Source organism: Ipomoea nil, unplaced genomic scaffold (genome assembly GCF_001879475.1).
Source record: "Ipomoea nil cultivar Tokyo-kokei standard unplaced genomic scaffold, Asagao_1.1 scaffold1952, whole genome shotgun sequence".
NCBI classification, from domain to species: Eukaryota; Viridiplantae; Streptophyta; class Magnoliopsida; order Solanales; family Convolvulaceae; genus Ipomoea; species Ipomoea nil.
Genome location: NW_017618380.1, coordinates 430,929 through 448,266, shown reverse-complemented (window position 1 = coordinate 448,266; position 17,338 = coordinate 430,929). Strand labels below are relative to the sequence as shown.

General features: G+C 46.5%; 1 protein-coding gene across 1 annotated transcript; it reads right to left on the bottom strand.

Annotated features, from left to right (window-relative positions):
- Positions 1-10,984: 10,984 nt before the first annotated feature.
- Positions 10,985-17,280, bottom strand: LOC109146926 (RNA-directed DNA polymerase homolog; the record flags this gene model as incomplete). The annotated part of the gene is made up of 2 exons (XM_019294577.1): positions 17,057-17,280; positions 10,985-11,240 (listed from the first exon to the last, which is right to left on the bottom strand). Coding segments are annotated over exons 1-2 (480 nt in total), but the record flags the coding sequence as incomplete, so codon positions are not given.
- Between the last annotated feature and the right edge of the window lie 58 nt (positions 17,281-17,338).

Sequence of the window (17,338 nt, the reverse complement as noted above, 5' to 3'; positions counted from 1 at the left end):
CTTAGATTCAAAGGTAAACAGCTAATCATCAAGAAAAACGTTAAGTGGAAGCTATATTAGAATCGGGAAAGCATTATGCCACACCCAAAAACCATGGGTGCACAGGCTAAAGACTATCAAAACATTAAACAGCAGAATTCTAGGCACACAGGCCACTAATCTAGGCACATAGGCCAACAAAAAAGATAAACATCTAGCATGGGATCTATACTATCTAGAGTCCACATCTAGCGCGCTCGGCATCTACTTAAAACCTGTAAAATCAAGGGATAACACCCGGTCAGCGAATAATGCTAGTAACCCATCAATACGCGTTAAATAGTATAATATAGATCTCTCTATTAAAAGGATGATTCCTCCTAGGCCGGAGTTTGGGGTAAGCTCGTTTCCTTCCTTGTTTGTTTGTTTGCCGGCTTGGTGGTCGTTGCTTGTTTAGTTGTGTGTTTAATTGTGCTCTCTTGTTTGCCTTGGTTGTAGCTTGTTATTTGAGTTGTTTGTTAGTGGCTTTGCTTTGTTCGAGTTTAGTTTTTTCTTGGCTTAGGATTAGTGTAGAAGGGTAATAGTTGTCCTTAAGGTTGTGTTAGTGGTGGTGTTGCTTGAGAAGTCTCTTCCGTGACCTTGAAACCTTGCATTCCTTGATTCTTGAAACTTTACATCTCTTGATCTTTGGAGCCTTGTTTATTGGTGTTTCGCTTTCTTTTGTCACATATTTGATTCGTTGTTATCTTTTGATTGTACCCGTCGTGCCCAAGCTTCGGGGATGAAACTTCCTGTTAGGGGGAGAGGATGTGACATCCCGTAAATCTAAACACTAATCGATGATTAATTGAAGAATTAATCCAAGTTCCCTTGCTAATTCATTTCTAAAAATCCTGAAATTTGATAGTCGATGGACTAGATTTTGACTAGTCACTTAAGTCAAAAGGGTGTACCTTGTGCTTCTTGAGTTATGCCATTGTTCCCTTGTCTTTCCAACAAGATGTGAAAAGAGCACAATGTAGCCAAAAGAGCACAATGCGTCAAGTCAAAGAAGCAAGAAGTGCCAAGTCAAACAAGTAAGATCTGATTTTTAAGCACAATGCGTCTCAAAGAAGCAAGATGACAAACAAGCAAGATGATCAGAAAATAGATAAATTCGAAATAATTTGTTGGTTCATCTCACATGTCACAAGAATCCAAATTGCCTGAAGATATGATCAGAACGGTGGAAAATTTATGAAGGCATGAATAAAAGATCTTATCCTAGAAATAAATTCTATCAGGAGGATTTATTGAAAAAGAGACGTTGGAAATTCAAAATGGACAAGGAAAATAATATTTTAGAAACAACTTGAAAATCAAGTTGAAATAAAAATATTATCTTGTCAGGCAAGTTGACAATTAAATCAAATTGAAGACCTACCATTGTCAACAATATCAGGCTACAAGATTCAAACTTCAAATATCAAAATATCCCACTCCAACGGATATATTTGATAATCTATAAAAAGGCCATGAAGACTTGAAGATACAAGAAGTGAAGCGAAGTGCGGAAAAGAGACTACAAGTATTCTATACGAGCAAAATTCTCTTGTGTCGAAATATTCTTTGAAATATCCAAAAGAGAGACTTAGTCTGACTAGTCTCAAAAATAGTTGGAGAGAGATACAATTACCTTTGTATTTGTAATTGTAGAAAGAGAATAGTTGTGTGCAAAATACTCTAGTGAGTGTAGTTGTGTGCGAAACACTCGTAGTTGCTAAGTGTAGCTGTGTGCAAAACACTTAGTTGGCGTTTGAGTATAGCTGTGTGCAAAATACTCGGAGTTGAGTGTAGCTGTGTGCGAGACACTCGGAGTTGGGTGTAGCTGGGTGCAAGACATCCGGAAGAAGTGCTTGTGTAGCGCTTATTCACTATTGTAACTGTGTGTGGAAAATAGTGAATTACTCCTAGAAGTGTATGGAGTAAAGTGGACTAGGAAGATTACGCCACTTCCGAACCACTATAAATTGCCTCTCTCATTTACATACCGCACTTACATAATTCTCTTTATCTATTTATCTTATTTGACTAACCCGTTTACTATTCACTGTTAATCCTAATCTTTCGGGTTTAGTGTGTTTTCACGTATGCATGTAACTCTAATGGGTGTCGATACCAACAAATAATAAATTACTTACTCTATAATTTGCAATAGTGATGAGTAAGGTCGTACCCACTGAGATTGGTCAGACTTATTTTTAATCAAAGATTTAATAAAGAAAGAGATGAGAATTGAAAATTAAATAGCAACCATAAAAAGGCAAACAATATGAAATGTCAAATAATAATAATAATAATCAATAGCAACTAGTATCCAACTCAAGGCATAATATCAATTTAATTCTAACAAGACTGATCATTGATTTCCAAAAATAAATTACTCTACTCTTTACCAAATTGGTTATGGTTATGAACAAGCTCAAATAACCTATCTTTCCTTACTTTGTCGATAATCAAAACAAGCTCTTTGATTACTTCCCTAGTTAATAAACAATCCTAAATAGGCTCTTAGGATTTAATTTACTAACAGCATTAAAAGAATTAGAAAGATTACCAATTCTAGCCAACAAACTCAAAAGCATGCTAGACTATATATCTTTATAACACAAAACTGAAAATCCATATATAATCAAATTGTGCTATTTGCTACCGATTTTAGAACACTTAAACAATTACGGATTCAAGGTTCTAATTAGCAACTTAACGACTTGACAATTGAACAACGGGCCCTTTGCAACAATTACTCAAGCAATAACTAAACTCATATAACAGGAGATAAATAAATAATAAAGTGTAAAGAATAAAATTAAGCTAAATAAATCTCACTGGTCTCGTAGAATCAAACTTCAATAATCCTTGAGTTGGAAAATCAATACTCAGCAGTACATTGCAGAGAGTGTTTACAGTAAAATAAAGTAATTTTCAAAAAACTGAATATCCTATACTGAAAAATTCAGCCCTATTTATACTAGTTTAGGATCCCTAATCAACTCAAAATAACCCAAATTTCCCTAATCATAGAAAATTAATAGAGTAGCTATTGTTGTTCCAACCTCTGCTTCAATTTGATTTCATCTGTTCATAGGAATTATTCGCGGACGAACGTGGCTACAAATCACAAACGACGAACACAGAAAAATTCACCGCAGTAGCCGAAGAAGTCATGGACGAACGAAGCAATCGCCGATGAATACGCTGCAAATCATGAACGACGAATGAAGTTGCTTTCTGGACCTCAATTACGAATTGCATACATAACTCACAGGGAAAGAAAAAAAAAAAACAGATTAAGTTTAGGCATAGGATTTGGGCTTAAAAATAAAATAACAAATAACATTTGGGTTGGGTCAAACTAAATAAGAAACATAAAGAGCTCACTTTAATCTACCTAGCCCAACTCTTATTAATAATGATATCAATATGTATATTCCTAAAGGTCCAAAAATAACATTTAAACTTAATTATTCAAATAATTATTATATTATTGCAAAATATAAAATAAAACACAAAATAATATAATGTAAAATAAATAAAACTAATTTATTATAAAAACTAATCAAAATTAAATATATAAATAGTGCTTATCAAAATTCCCCACACTAATCATCTGCTTGTCCTCAAGCAAAAACATTATTCAATAGAACTTAAATATATAGAAACTCATAACATTTCACGAACATTGGTCTCAAACACATTATAAATAATTAGCTAGAAATTTATTTGAAAATAGCGTTAACTAAATAACCAAGCTCTCACGGGAATATCACTCATATCGCACAAGTGTTTGAAAAGTGTGTATATTTCACTCAATTCAATTCCTATAGAAATGCTCTACCATAGGCTTGCATATCTTCTCATTCTCTACTACAAGATAACATGCATGATTAAATCATAAGGACTTTTTCATGGTTGTAATGGGGCTAGGGTAAAGGGTAGGAATTATTTTGGAAAGTAGTTCAAAAAAGCCTTCAAAACTAGAGCATAGATTGAATGAACATATAACTCAAAATAAAGACCAAGTGAACCAAATCTCTCTTGTTGTTTGATACTTCAACTCCAACCAATATTTTAGGCAAGGTTAAGGAAATCAATTTCAGGTATGAGGCTTATAATGTGGTTTCATAACAACAAAAATACAGTTAAAAAGGCTCAAAATGGCTAACAAAGGATAAATCAATCACGGTATGAATAGGCTATTTGGCTAGTGAGGCTAAAAATCAACGATGGCCCTAATCATATTTGATACTGCTAATTCTACGTAAGCAATATAAAATAAACCCGAGACCAATTAAAGCAAGTAAAATCTTTATTGATCACGGTAAAGGCCCTAAGTACAATCTACTTGGTTGCTCTGAGTACCGACTGACTGCGGTCGGGATTCTCTAGTAACAACCTATCGATCGTCCAAAAAGTCCTCTACACTGTAGCTACTGTGGGTATTTATAGCCGCTGTGCCGGGGACAAGAATCTGGTCGTTCGGCATGTTCTCCACGTAGCCACCACGTGTCCTCCTCCCGGGTGCCCTGTCTGTCGTCGTAAAGAGCTGCCACGTGTCCTTCGTCAGCTCTCTCGCCAAAGGGCTACCGCTCGGTGGTCGACACTACTGCTCGGGCAAATCCCGGTCAGATCCCGACCGGGTTCTTCGCATGAAGCCTGACCTGTTACCTGCAAAAACAAAGAGAGAAAAAACAAAGGCAAGTCGGTCGTGGTAAAGCTTATGTCGGTCGGGATATTCCCTACCAAAAGTCCCCCAGCCCGGGCCTTTTTTGACCGTCCGGGAAGAAACGGGACGGGATGAAGAAGCCCAAACGTCGGCCAACAAACCGACCGACCAGCTGTCATTCCTTCCCTCGCCATGTGTCGGCCACTGCTGGCCTCGACGACTGCAACGGTCGCCTCGGAATCAGTGCGGGTCGTGTCACGCAAGTGGATTGGTTTCCCGCCTAAATGCTCTCCTATAAATAGGCCCTTGAGGCCTTCAAATGAACTTTCCTCAATCTTCTGATCCAATCGGCACCCTCTAAGAGTCCCGAGTGAGCTACTCAGCAGATCAATCGAGCAACTTCTCAACAAACTTCAGCCAAGTTTCTCCAATCGGTAAACTCTCTACTCTTTAGCTTTTACTTAGCTTTTAACTTTGCGTAGGAGTAGCATAGAACTAACTTCGAACTAACTTCCCGAACCCTGTACTAACCTCGACCGACCTTTAGGTAGAACTAAATATGTCGGACTCGGATAGCCAGAACGCTTCAGTCGCAGACTACGACAACACGGTCGAGCAGAGCAGCGAAGAGGTGGACATCATGTCCTACTCTCCAGAGGTCGAGCAACGACCACAGCACATACCCGACCGAGCCCCCGAGCCAGAAGGGTCATCGAGCTCGTCGGGGACATCCAGGTCGAGCTCCAGCGGGTCGGGGAGCGATGAGACGTCCACAAGCGGACGAAATTCCCTGGATGCGGGCGTTAGGGAAACGCCTACGAGGGTAATAGGGGATTACCCTCAAGCTGAGCCCGAGGTGGAACACCAGGCAAATGAAGCGGAAGCAGTCGAGGAAGACTCGGCTGGGCCGGCGACGCCAAGCGAGGACGGGTTTGAGTTCCTCAACAGCGAGAGCGTCGAAGGCCAGAGGAGCTTGCTGACGAAAGGGGAAGCAAGCAGAATCGCGGCAACTCTCGCTGGTCGGGTCGAGTTCGACACCAGCAGGCAGCTCGGGAATATAATCGAGCGGCATCAGGGGAAGTGGATCGGGATGCATTACGATTCGTTAATGGCCCCGATCACTTTCCCCTTTTCCAGCCTCCTCACCGCATTCCTGGGCTACTACCAGGTTATGCCGGGGCAGATTTGCCCGAATGCACATCGTATGATCGCCTGTTTCCCCCAGATCTGCAGTCGGCACCACTTAGCCTGCACCATGGAGCTCTTCAACTATGTCTACCAGGTGAAGGTGCTGGCAGCCGCGTACGGGGGTGGATTCTTGATGACCTAGTCCCGAGCGGATAAATGCTCGATTGAGGGGCTGCCCGGGAACAACCGGGGGTGGAAGAACCGGATCTTTTCAGTGAAATACGATCCGTGGATCCTCCCGGTCGAGAGGGTCTGGAGTCAGCATTTTCGAAGGCAAGTCGTCCCAGTCGAGACCCAGGCCCTCATAGATGCGGTGACCAAGATCTCGAGCGAGATTTACGAGTACCGCATCTTCAAATTGCCCGAGTGCTATGAGGCGGCTCAGCTTCCCGCTCCGGTCTACGACCTGACCGAAAAATACAAGCCCGAGCCGGCGGGTGTAACAATTGTAAGGATGCCCGCTCGGGCCAAAAGGAAGGGTAAAGGTTCGAGGCTAACTACTTTCCCCGACCCTTTATATCCCGACTGCTCTTTTATCTTCTCGACCTAACTGTTTCTTTTTTATTTTGCAGAAATGGCCGGATTTGGGGATGACGACACTTCCCTTCCCCCACCCGTCAAGATTTCCCTTGGCGGTAAGAAGAAGGCGAAGGGGAAACCAACCGGGCAGAAAGAAATTCCGGTGGCCCGACCCCTGGGGACCTCGACCATCACGACGGCCGAGGGTTTTGTGGTTGAGCCCAGCGACGTGCTGGTCACCCGGGTGGAGGTCGCCCGGGACAAAGAAAAAGCGCCCGAACGGGGCGTAACTGAGGTGGGCGGTATGAAACGCCGCCGGGAGCAACATAGCCCGAGCCCGTCGACCGGGCGAAACCAGGACGAGTCGTCCATACTGGCCCGTATCGGGAACGCCGGGCCAGTCAAAGAAGATTTGGGGAAGATGACCCCAACTCAAGTGGCCGAACGGATTGGCCACGACCTGGCCGAGGTAAGCACCCTTTTCTCGTAAACATTTTTCAAGGGCTTCTGGTCGAGCTGACTAAACATTATTCTATTGTAGATCTCCCGAGCGGCTCAACTTCTTCAAGGTCGGGCAATGCTAGCTGGGGAAACTGACCGTCACAAGAAGATGGCCGCTCGACGTCTTCAGGAGGTTAAGGACGTCCAGGCCGAGCTGGAGAAAGTCCAGAAGGCCTTGAAGAAGAGTGAGGAGGACCGGGTCCTGGCCGAGAAGGTCGCCCAACGGGCGATCGGGGAAAACAAGGAGCTGAAGGCCCGGATGGAGAATCCGGACGAGCTGGCACAATCAGCCTTCAAGGATGACAAGGTAGGCTCGGCCTTCCTCACAGCCGCTCGACGGACCAAGGTCGGGGAGGATCTTATTCTGTCCTTTGGTCGGTGGGCCTTCAAGGCCGGCCAAAGGAAGATGCTGGAGAAGGCCCAAAAACGGTTGGGGCAAGCTCTCGAAGGAGACGACCTCCAACTCGTGTTGTCTGCGCTCCCTCCCGACTTGGCTGATCCCGGTCCTTCCCCTTTTGCCTCAAAGGAGATCACTGCCAACCCAACCACGTCAACGGGAGCCACCCCGAGCGAGGCGGGTACTTCTAGGAAGGAGGAAGCGAAGGAGACGAAGAAGTAGGATAGGTTGAATTCTGCTTCTTTGTATAAGTGATGTTAATCGGGAGCCCGGTCCCGAGTTGTACCGGGCACGTTATTTTTTTTATGAATGAATCTCTTTTTGTTTAATAACTTGTGCCGTTCATTTTTTACTTTATATCTTGGTTTTCAACGTGCGCACACCGACCGTAAATGCTCGACCTAACAGCCTTTAAGCCCGGTCGTGCACTATTCCTACTCAGTCGACATCCGACCTTGCGGCCTTATGGCCCAGTCGTACACCCCAGATCTCGACATCACATTGGCCTACCCGACCGAGTTTACCCGATCCTCAGACCTTGTCAAAATTTTGAGAGTAGGTAGGCCTACACGTTCAGGATATCCCCGAACGACAGACCTATGTCAGCGTCATATTGGCCAACCCGATCAGGTTTACCCGATCTCCTGGCCTTGACGAAATTTTGAAAATGGGTAAGCCCCCACGGTCGAGTTTTTCCCGAGCGATGGGCCTACAGACACTTCCTTTTCCCGAGCGATGGGCCTACAGACACTTCCTTATCCCAGCCCCCACACTATTGTGCTCTCGAGGCACGAGTGAGTGCGATAGTGGAAAGAAGTTGAGTGGGTCGGGGAATTATGCTGAATGCTCCTGGCTTCCCCGATCAAATGGCGTGACCCGAATGTCCGCCGAAGAGGAGCGTATTTGACCGGTCGATAAACTCGCTCGGTCGATGTAACTTGATCTGCATGCACTAAAGGTATAGAAAATAACCGACCGGGCCGCCGTATACAAACGGTCAAGCAATCACCGATCGTATATACATTAAACCTTCCCGCTCGCAGGCGGTTAATAAATATTTACAATAATAAATTTAATTACAAATGACGACAGGGACCAACTCGCAGGTTGAGCCCCCACTTCGTCCAAAGATTACAAAAAATAGGCTAGTGCCTAAACATAACGAGGTGCTCGGAATTCCAAGTCCCCTCGATTATCCGACCGGTTGTCGTTTCCAGTCGGTATGTACCCGGCCGTATGATAGCGCTGATGATGTACGGCCCTTCCCAATTTTGAGCTAGCTTTCCGCCTTCCAAAGGTTGACTGGCCTCCCTTCGTCGTAGAACGTAATCTCCCACCTGGAAATAACGAGGGTTGACCCGAACATCCTTTGAACTCTTGACCCGTTTCTGATACTCAGCCATACGCCGAGCGGCTAGCTCTCTTTTTTCCTCAACCCCGTCGAGATCCACGACCATCGCATGTTCATTCTCCTCCGCATTGTAGGTTCTCTCTCGATCGGTCGGGATCCAAGCCTCGATCGGGAGTCGGGACTCTGCTCCATAAACCAGGGCGAAAGGGGTCTCCAAAGTAGCTTCCCTCGGGGTCGTCCGATAAGTCCACAACACATATGGTAACTCATCGGCCCAACTACGACCAGCCGAGTGTAGCTTCTTTTTTAGACCTTCCAAAATCGTCCGGTTAACGTTCTCCACTTGTCCGTTTCCCTGCGGGTAAGCCACCGACGACCGGACGTGGGTCGTCCCGATCGTGGCCAAGAAATTTTGAAAATATTGGCTCACAAATTGGCGGCCGTTGTCGCTGATAAGATACACGGGCACGCCAAAGCGAGAAATCACATTGTGCCAAAGGAACCGAGCACACTGCTGAGAGGTGATCGTGGCTAAGGGCTCGGCTTCGATCCACTTGGAAAAGTAATCGATGGCGACAATCACAAACTTTCTCCGACCGGAGAGCTGAGGGAAGGGGCCCAAAATGTCTACTCCCCACCTAGCGAAGGGAATTGCAGTCGTGACCGGCTGATAGAAAGTTGCCGGTCGTCCAGGCATCCGGGCAAACAGTTGGCACGTCTCACATTCCCGAGCTAACTTCTCGCAGTCTAGCTGGAGGGACGGCCAATAGTACCCGATCAGCATGATACGACGGGCTAACGATCGCCCTCCTTGATGTGAAGAACAAATTCTGGAATGCAATTCCTTCATGACCAGATCGGCCTTAAATGCGGTCAAGCAACGCATAAGAGGTCCTCCGTATGATCGCCTGTAGAGACGACCGTCCAAGACTTGGAACCTTGGGGCTCTAAGCTTGGCCTTTCGAGCACGGTGGGGGTCGTCTGGGAGTCGACCGTGCTCGAGGAACTCCTTTAGATTGGTGATCCAACTGTCTTCTACCGGTTGGATTGGATTGACCGGTAGGCGATGGATGCTATGTCTCGGGATCACCAAAATTCGTGCTATCTTCGATATATGTTCCGGGGTGTCTTGAGCCAACTTTGACAAGATGTCCGCGTCGGCATTATCCAATCGGGGTATGTGCCGGACGGTATACCCCCGGAACTGAGCGAGCTTCTCCGTGGCTAGGTCTCGGTATAACTGCAGACGTTCTCCATTGACTTCATAATCTCCGAGAACCTGCCCGACCACGAGCGCAGAATCTGTTTGAGCTCGAATGTATTCAGCCCCCAAGTCCCGAGCGCGCTGTAAGCCATTAACAAAGGCTTCGTACTCGGCTTCATTATTGGTCGGATGGAACTGATACATGAGAGCAAAATAGACTTTGAATCCCTCCGGGCTCGTGACCACCACTCCTCCTCCTGCCCCTTTCTTGCTACTTGACCCGTCAGTAGCCAACGACCACCACTCAGCCTCGGGATCCGCAACCTCGGGGGGTCGGGTATCTCGGGCGGTGCACTCGACCAAAAAATCAGCCAAGGCCTGACCTTTGATAGCTGGTCTCGGTCGGTATTCGATCGCGTACTGGGTCAGCATTAGCGCCCACTTGACTAGGCGACCGGATGATGAAGCAGTTCGGAGGACTGGCCCGATCGGCTGATTGGTCAACACGTGAATTGCTCGACCCTGGAAATAGGGAGCTAACTTCTTCGCGGTAATGTATAATGCGTAGACGACCTTCTCTAACCGGGAGTACCGGAGCTCAAGACCATGTAGCGCGTGGCTTACATAGTACACCGGTCGCTGGACCCCTTCCAGATCGGTTCGGCACAAGACTGCGCTTACTGCACGATCGGAGACGGCGAGGTACACGTCTAGCTCTTCTCTGAGCTCAGGCTTTGAGAGCACGATTGGTGACATGAGATACTCCTTCAGCTCATCAAAAGCCGCTCGGCATTCTTCGTCCCAGACGAATCCATTAACCTTTCGCAATACCTTGAAGAAAGGTAAAGCGCGCTCGGCTAACTTGGAGAGGAATCGGCTAAGGGCTGCCAACAGACCGGTCAATTGCTGGACTTCCCGAACGGCAGAAGGTGGTTGCATGTCCAGAATCGCTTTCACTTTGGCCGGGTTGGGCTCAATTCCTCTCTTAGTCATCATATAGCCGAAGAACTTGCCGGTCTGAACCGCAAATGTACACTTGGTCGGGTTCAGCCGCAACTGGTACTTCCTCATGATCTGGAAGCACTCCCGGAGATCTCGAGTGTGGTCGGATCGGTCCCGACTCTTGACCAGCATATCATCAATATAAGCTTCCATCGTTCGGCCCAGCAGATCGGCAAAGAGCATATTGACCATTCTTTGGTAGGTCGCTCCTGCGTTACGGAGGCCGAACGGCATCACTCGGTAACAATACAGCCCGTCCGGGGTCACGAAGGCTGTCTTGCTCTCATCTTCATGGTGCATCATGATTTGATGATAACCCTTGAATGCATCCATGAAGCTCATCAATTCGGCCCCGGCCGTCTCGTCGACCATCTGGTGGATACTCGGTAGAGGATACGGGTCGAGCGGACAGGCCTTATTGAGGTCGGTAAAATCAATGCACATCCTCCAAGCTGGGGGCTTAGGAACGAGGACTATATTGGCCACCCACTCGAGATAAATCACTGGTCGGATGTGCTCGATCGCCGCCATCTTCTTGACTTCTTCTCTAACAAACTCACGGCGATCGGAAGAAAGGTGCCGGGTTTTCTGCACGACCGGCTTTGCTGCGGGATCAACGGCTAGCTTGTGGCAAATTACCGATCGGTCGATCCCGGGCATGTCTTCGGGCCCCAAGGCGAAGATATCGGCATACTCCCGGAGTATGGCCAAAATTTCTGCTCGGAGCTCGGGGGTGAGGGCCCGGCCAATCTTAATCTTCCTATCCGGTCGGTCCTCGGATAGGGGAGCTTCTTCTATCTCCTCGGAAGGCTCAGGCTGTTCCTTCCGATCTTTAGCCTCTTCTTTGGCTATGGTGTTCACCCGAGAAGATGAACCGGAGTCGCGTCTGTTGACCGCTCGGGTGTAACACTTCCGGGAGGATTGGACGTCGCCGCGGACTACACCGACCCCATTGGGGGTGGGGAATTTCATGCACAGGTGGGGCATTGAAATTATCCCACCGATCTTCATAATGGCGGGTCGGCCCAAGATAATGTTGTGGACACAGTGGAGGTTGACCACAACGAATTCTAGCTCCGTCTTGATCGACTTCGGGGCTGTGCCGATCTCGACCGGGGGCGTTATCTTTCCCTCGGGGTAAATAAGAGCCCCGGTAAAGCCAGACAGTGGTACACCAACCGGAGTCAGCTCCTTCCTGTCTAGTCCAAGCTTTTCAAACACGTCCAAATAGAGGACGTTCACACTGCTGCCAGTGTCAACCATAACCCTCTGGACATCCGTCCCTTTCACATCAATTGCGACCACGAGCGCCTCCATGCCGTGGTCGCCGCTGCTGGGTTGATCTTCCAGGGTGAAGGTTATGGGCTCCATCTTTTGCCTCTTCCCGGTCTCCCGGGAATCCACTATGGCGACCGGGCAATTACTCCGCGGTCGGGAAGCGTCTTCCAATCCACCGAAAGTGACATGGATGGTCGGCTTTCCTGCTGGTCGGCTGCTAGATGGAGGGTCAGGGTCCCGTAGGTCGTCGCGACGATCATCCCTTCGATCGTCTCTTCGGTCCTGACCTGACCGATCGGAGCGGTGATGGGGGCGCCGCTGATCTCTCCGATCGGTATTCCTCTTGGGGTCTTCTCTTCTCCCTACACACTTGTCCAACTTCCCAAGATTGAGAAAATCCTCCAACAGTTGGCGCAAGTGGGTACACTCTTCGGTGTCATGCCCAGCACATCGATGGTAAGCGCAATGCTTACTTTTGTCAGGACCATCTCGATCGGGATGGGGAAGCTTGATGAGATTGCAAGACTGGGCATACTGCATGGCCTCCGCTGCAGATCGGTTCAAGGCCGTAAACTCACCAGGCCTGGTGCGGGATCGGGGGTGGTCATCACCCGATCGGTGTTCCGCCCGCCCGGCCGGTTTACGGGACGAAGACCCGACCTCCTGCGAGCGCTTTACGGTGTTCGCCTCGCCAGCATTGGCATAATCTGTGACCCTTCGAAGGGCCTCCTCATAAGTGGCCGGGGGATGTAGAATAAAATCTTGATATAAATACCCCGCCCGGAGAGAGATGTGTAACATGTGAGTGGCGGTCGCATCATCCATGGGCTCAACCTCCCCGACTGCCGCCTTCCACTTGATGAGGAAGTCGGTCAAGCTCTCTCCTTCAAGTTGCTTGGCCTTCTCTAGATACATATAGGACTTCCTCACCACTTTGGAAGTAATGAACTTCCTCACGAACTTGATCGCCAAGGTGTCAAACCTGTCGATCGAGCCCGGCTGCAAAGTTCGAAACCATTCCGCCGCCCGACCGGTAAGCGTGGAATAAAAAGCCCTACACATTACAGCGTCTGACATGCCCTTCAGCGTCATATTGCTGTAGAAGTCATTAACGTGAGCCTCAGGGTCTGTCCGGCCATCATAACTCTTCTCTCCAGAGAGCTTTAAATCAAGCGGGTAAGGCTGAGCCATCACCGCCGCTGTGAAAGGCGTCTGGTGTAGGGTTGGTTGGTCGACCGGGGGTGCTGCAGGGTGTGCGTTTCTGAATTGCGCACACTCCTCCTGGAGGTTATAGAGTAATCCTCGGGTCTCATTGAGCTCGGCGGCTTGAGTAGCTTGGGCTGTATCCCGAGCGCGTCGCCGTCGGTGAGATCTCGACCCGCTATACCCGGATGAAGCCTCCTGGCTGGCCTCCTGCATTTGTACGTCTTCTGGCTGGCGGTTTGGGTCTTGGGGTCCCAAACGCTGACGCATCTCCGGTCGAAGACGATCAAAAGCTGCCGCTCGGGCAGTTTCTTCGGGGTCCTCCGCTTGGACGGGAACCTCGGCCGCTTGCTGGGCCTGCCCCGGTGCCTCCATCGCATCAGCACCCCCCGACCCCAACCGCGAACGAGCCGAGCGTCGAGCCCGGGAAGCGGACTGACGCTGCGGCTCTACCTGTGCGGTCGGGTAAACTGGAGGGGCGGCGGCTGGAGCTGTGTAAGCAGGCGTGTATGGCGGATACCCAACCCGGGGAGTGTAGTACATCGGTTGGCCAGGCCAATACCCGTACGGCGGAGGTGGGACCGGGTATGGATATTGGCCGGGATACATTACCGGCTGTTGTTGATACGGCTGACCGGGTGTTGGGTATCCCGGTTGAATGTAGTGTACCGGCTGTTGGGCAACCGGGTATGTGTTAAACGGATGCGGTGGTGAGAGATTAAGATTCAGATCCACCGTCTGACCTTGCTGTTGGGTGGCATGGTGCTCAGATGAACTCGCTGCATCCGCCTGGTCGTCGGCGAAGTTGTTGTAAGCCCACGGATACATGATTGCAAAGAGACCGGGTGCTCGTCAAAACGTTGCTTTCTCGCACGGGTCCCCACGGACGGCGCCAAAATGATACTGCTAATTCTACGTAAGCAATATAAAATAAACCCGAGACCAATTAAAGCAAGTAAAATCTTTATTGATCACGGTAAAGGCCCTAAGTACAATCTACTTGGTTGCTCTGAGTACCGACTGACTGCGGTCGGGATTCTCTAGTAACAACCTATCGATCGTCCAAAAAGTCCTCTACACTGTAGCTACTGTGGGTATTTATAGCCGTTGTGCCAGGGCAAGAATCCGGTCGTTCGGCATGTTCTCCACGTAGCCACCACGTGTCCTCCTCCCGGGTGCCCTGTCTGTCGTCGTAAAGAGCTGCCACGTGTCCTTCGTCAGCTCTCTCGCCAAAGGGCTACCGCTCGGTGGTCGACACTACTGCTCGGGCAACTCCCGGTCAGATCCCGACCGGGTTCTTCGCATGAAGCCCGACCTGTTACCTGCAAAAACAAAGAGAGAAAAAACAAAGGCAAGTCGGTCGTGGTAAAGCTTATGTCGGTCGGGATATTCCCTACCAATATTAAAAATCATGCATGCATCAAATTAGCTTTAAAGAGAATCAAGACAAGTTTTAGAGATACAAATCTATGGAAGATATCACACAAGAACAAAATAATTAGACTGAAGTGTTAGTCAAAGGCTCAAAATCTCACAGGTTCATGCTTGCTTAGTTTAGCCACCACCATATCAAACAAAATACTAAACTAAATAATCATAATATGCCAGACCAATTATTTAATTATGTTATGAATTCTAGTAAAAATACTATACTTTTTGAAAAATTCATTAGTAAAATTTTTTGAAGGGAAGAATTAAATATTGAATAATAGTTAAATCCCCTCCCCACACTTATTCTTAACATTGTCCCAAATGTTAAATAGAATTTAAAATTAAGGCACGTAAACAATAAAGAATGGATCAAACTCCCCTTGTTATATGTAGCATGTCATTGGTTGGACATCATATCTTTTCAATCTTCATAAACTGGGCACTGCAGACTAATTTCTTCAACATTATATGCCTGAAAACCTTCATAAAATGGCTTTAAATGATGTCCATTAACTTTAAAAAAATTTCCGGTCTCTAAACTGTGTATTTCAATTGCACCATGAGGAAAAACATTAGTGACAACAAAAGGTCCTACCCATCTAGAACGCAATTTACCAGGAAAAAATTTCAAGCTAGAATGATAAAGTAAAACTTTCTGACCAATAGCAAAAATTTTCCTAGAAATCTTTTGATCATGAAATTTCTTTTGTTTTTTCCTTATAAATTCTAGAGCTCTCGTATGCATCATTACGAATTTCTTCAAGCTCTTGCAGCTGCAACTTTCTCAACTCACCAGATTCATCCATCCTCATGTTACATTGCTTAACAGCCCAATAAGCCTTGTGTTCCCACTCAACAGGAAGATGACACGGTTTATCAAATACCAAACGATAAGGAGACATACTTATTGGAGTTTTGTAGGTCGTTCGATAAGCCCATAAAGCACCATCAAGTCGTGTACTCCAATCTTTCCTGTTCAGGTTAACAGTCTTCTCTAGTATGGACTTAATTTCTTTGTTTGAGATTTCTGCCTGTCCATTGCTTTGTGGATGGTAACCTGTAGAAACACGGTGAGTAACATCATATATTTTCATCAATGCTTCCACTACTCTGTTGCAAAAATGAGTTCCACGATCGCTTATCATTGTTCTTGGCATCCCAAACCTGGTAAAAATATTAGATTTAACAAACTCAACAACAACTTTAGCACAATCAGTCCGGGTAGCCTTAGCTTCAACCCACTTTGACACATAATCCACAGCAAGAATAATGTAAACATTATTGTAAGAAGAAGGAAAAGGACCCATGAAATAAATACCCCAAGCGTCAAATATTTCACAAACAAGAATAGGAGTAAGTGGCATTTGATCCCTATAACCCAAATTTCCAGTTTTTTGACATTGCGCACATGTTTTGCAAAACATATAACAATCACGAAATAAAGATGGCCAAAATAAACCACATTCCAACACTTTACGAGCAGTTCTTTTTGGACCAAAATGTCCTCCACACGCATATGAATGACAAAAATTCAAAATGGAAGGAATGTCTTCTTGAGATACGCACCTTCGGATTATTTGATCAGAACAATGCTTCCACAAATAAGGGTCATCCCAAACATAGTATTTAGCATCACTCTTTATTTTATCTTTTTGAGATTTAGATAAATCAACTGGTAATGTTCTAGTAACTAAGTAATTCACAATATCAGCATACCAGGGAATCGTCTTTTGAACAGAAAAAAGATGTTCATCAGGAAAATCATCTTGCAATGGCGAAGGTTTTTCACTTGTAATTATCCTACTAAGATGATCAGCAACTAAATTTTCTGCACCCTTTTTATCTCGTATCTCCAGGTTAAACTCTTGTAGTAAGAGCATCCACCGAATGAGTCTGGGCTTAGCTTCTTTCTTTGAAAGCAAATACTTAAGAGCTGCATGGAACTCAAACTCTTGCTGGCATCACACATAAGTTCGAATGGAAGATCCCAATTTGGTGGCTGAATTATTGGTGCAGATGTTAACATATCTTTTAGCTTATCAAATGAATCTTTGCATGCTTCATCGAACTCAAATGCCACATCTTTTTGCAACAATCGACACAATGGATTGCTAATCTTTGAAAAATCCTTCACAAATCTCTTGTAGAAACCTGCATGACCAAGAAAAGAACGAATCTCTCGCACACTAGCAGGGTAAGGCAAAGATTCAATAACTTCTATCTTAGCACTATCCACTTCAATCCCTTTAGAAGATACCACATGACCCAAAATAAGGAAGGAGTTTTGTGCATGACCCAAAATGATCTTTTCGAGTTGATGCATTTAATTTTCTGTAATCTACACACATTCGCCACCCATTTTGAATACGAGTGGGCACCAACTCACCATTATCATTTTCTATCACTGTTATACCTGTTTTCTTTGGGACAACGTATACAGGACTTACCCACCTACTATCTGAGATTGGATATATTATACCTGCATCAAGAAGTTTCAATATTTCTTTTTTAACCACTTCCATCATGGGTGAGTTCAATCGGCGTTGGGCCTGTTTAGAAGGCTTACACTCATCTTCCAAC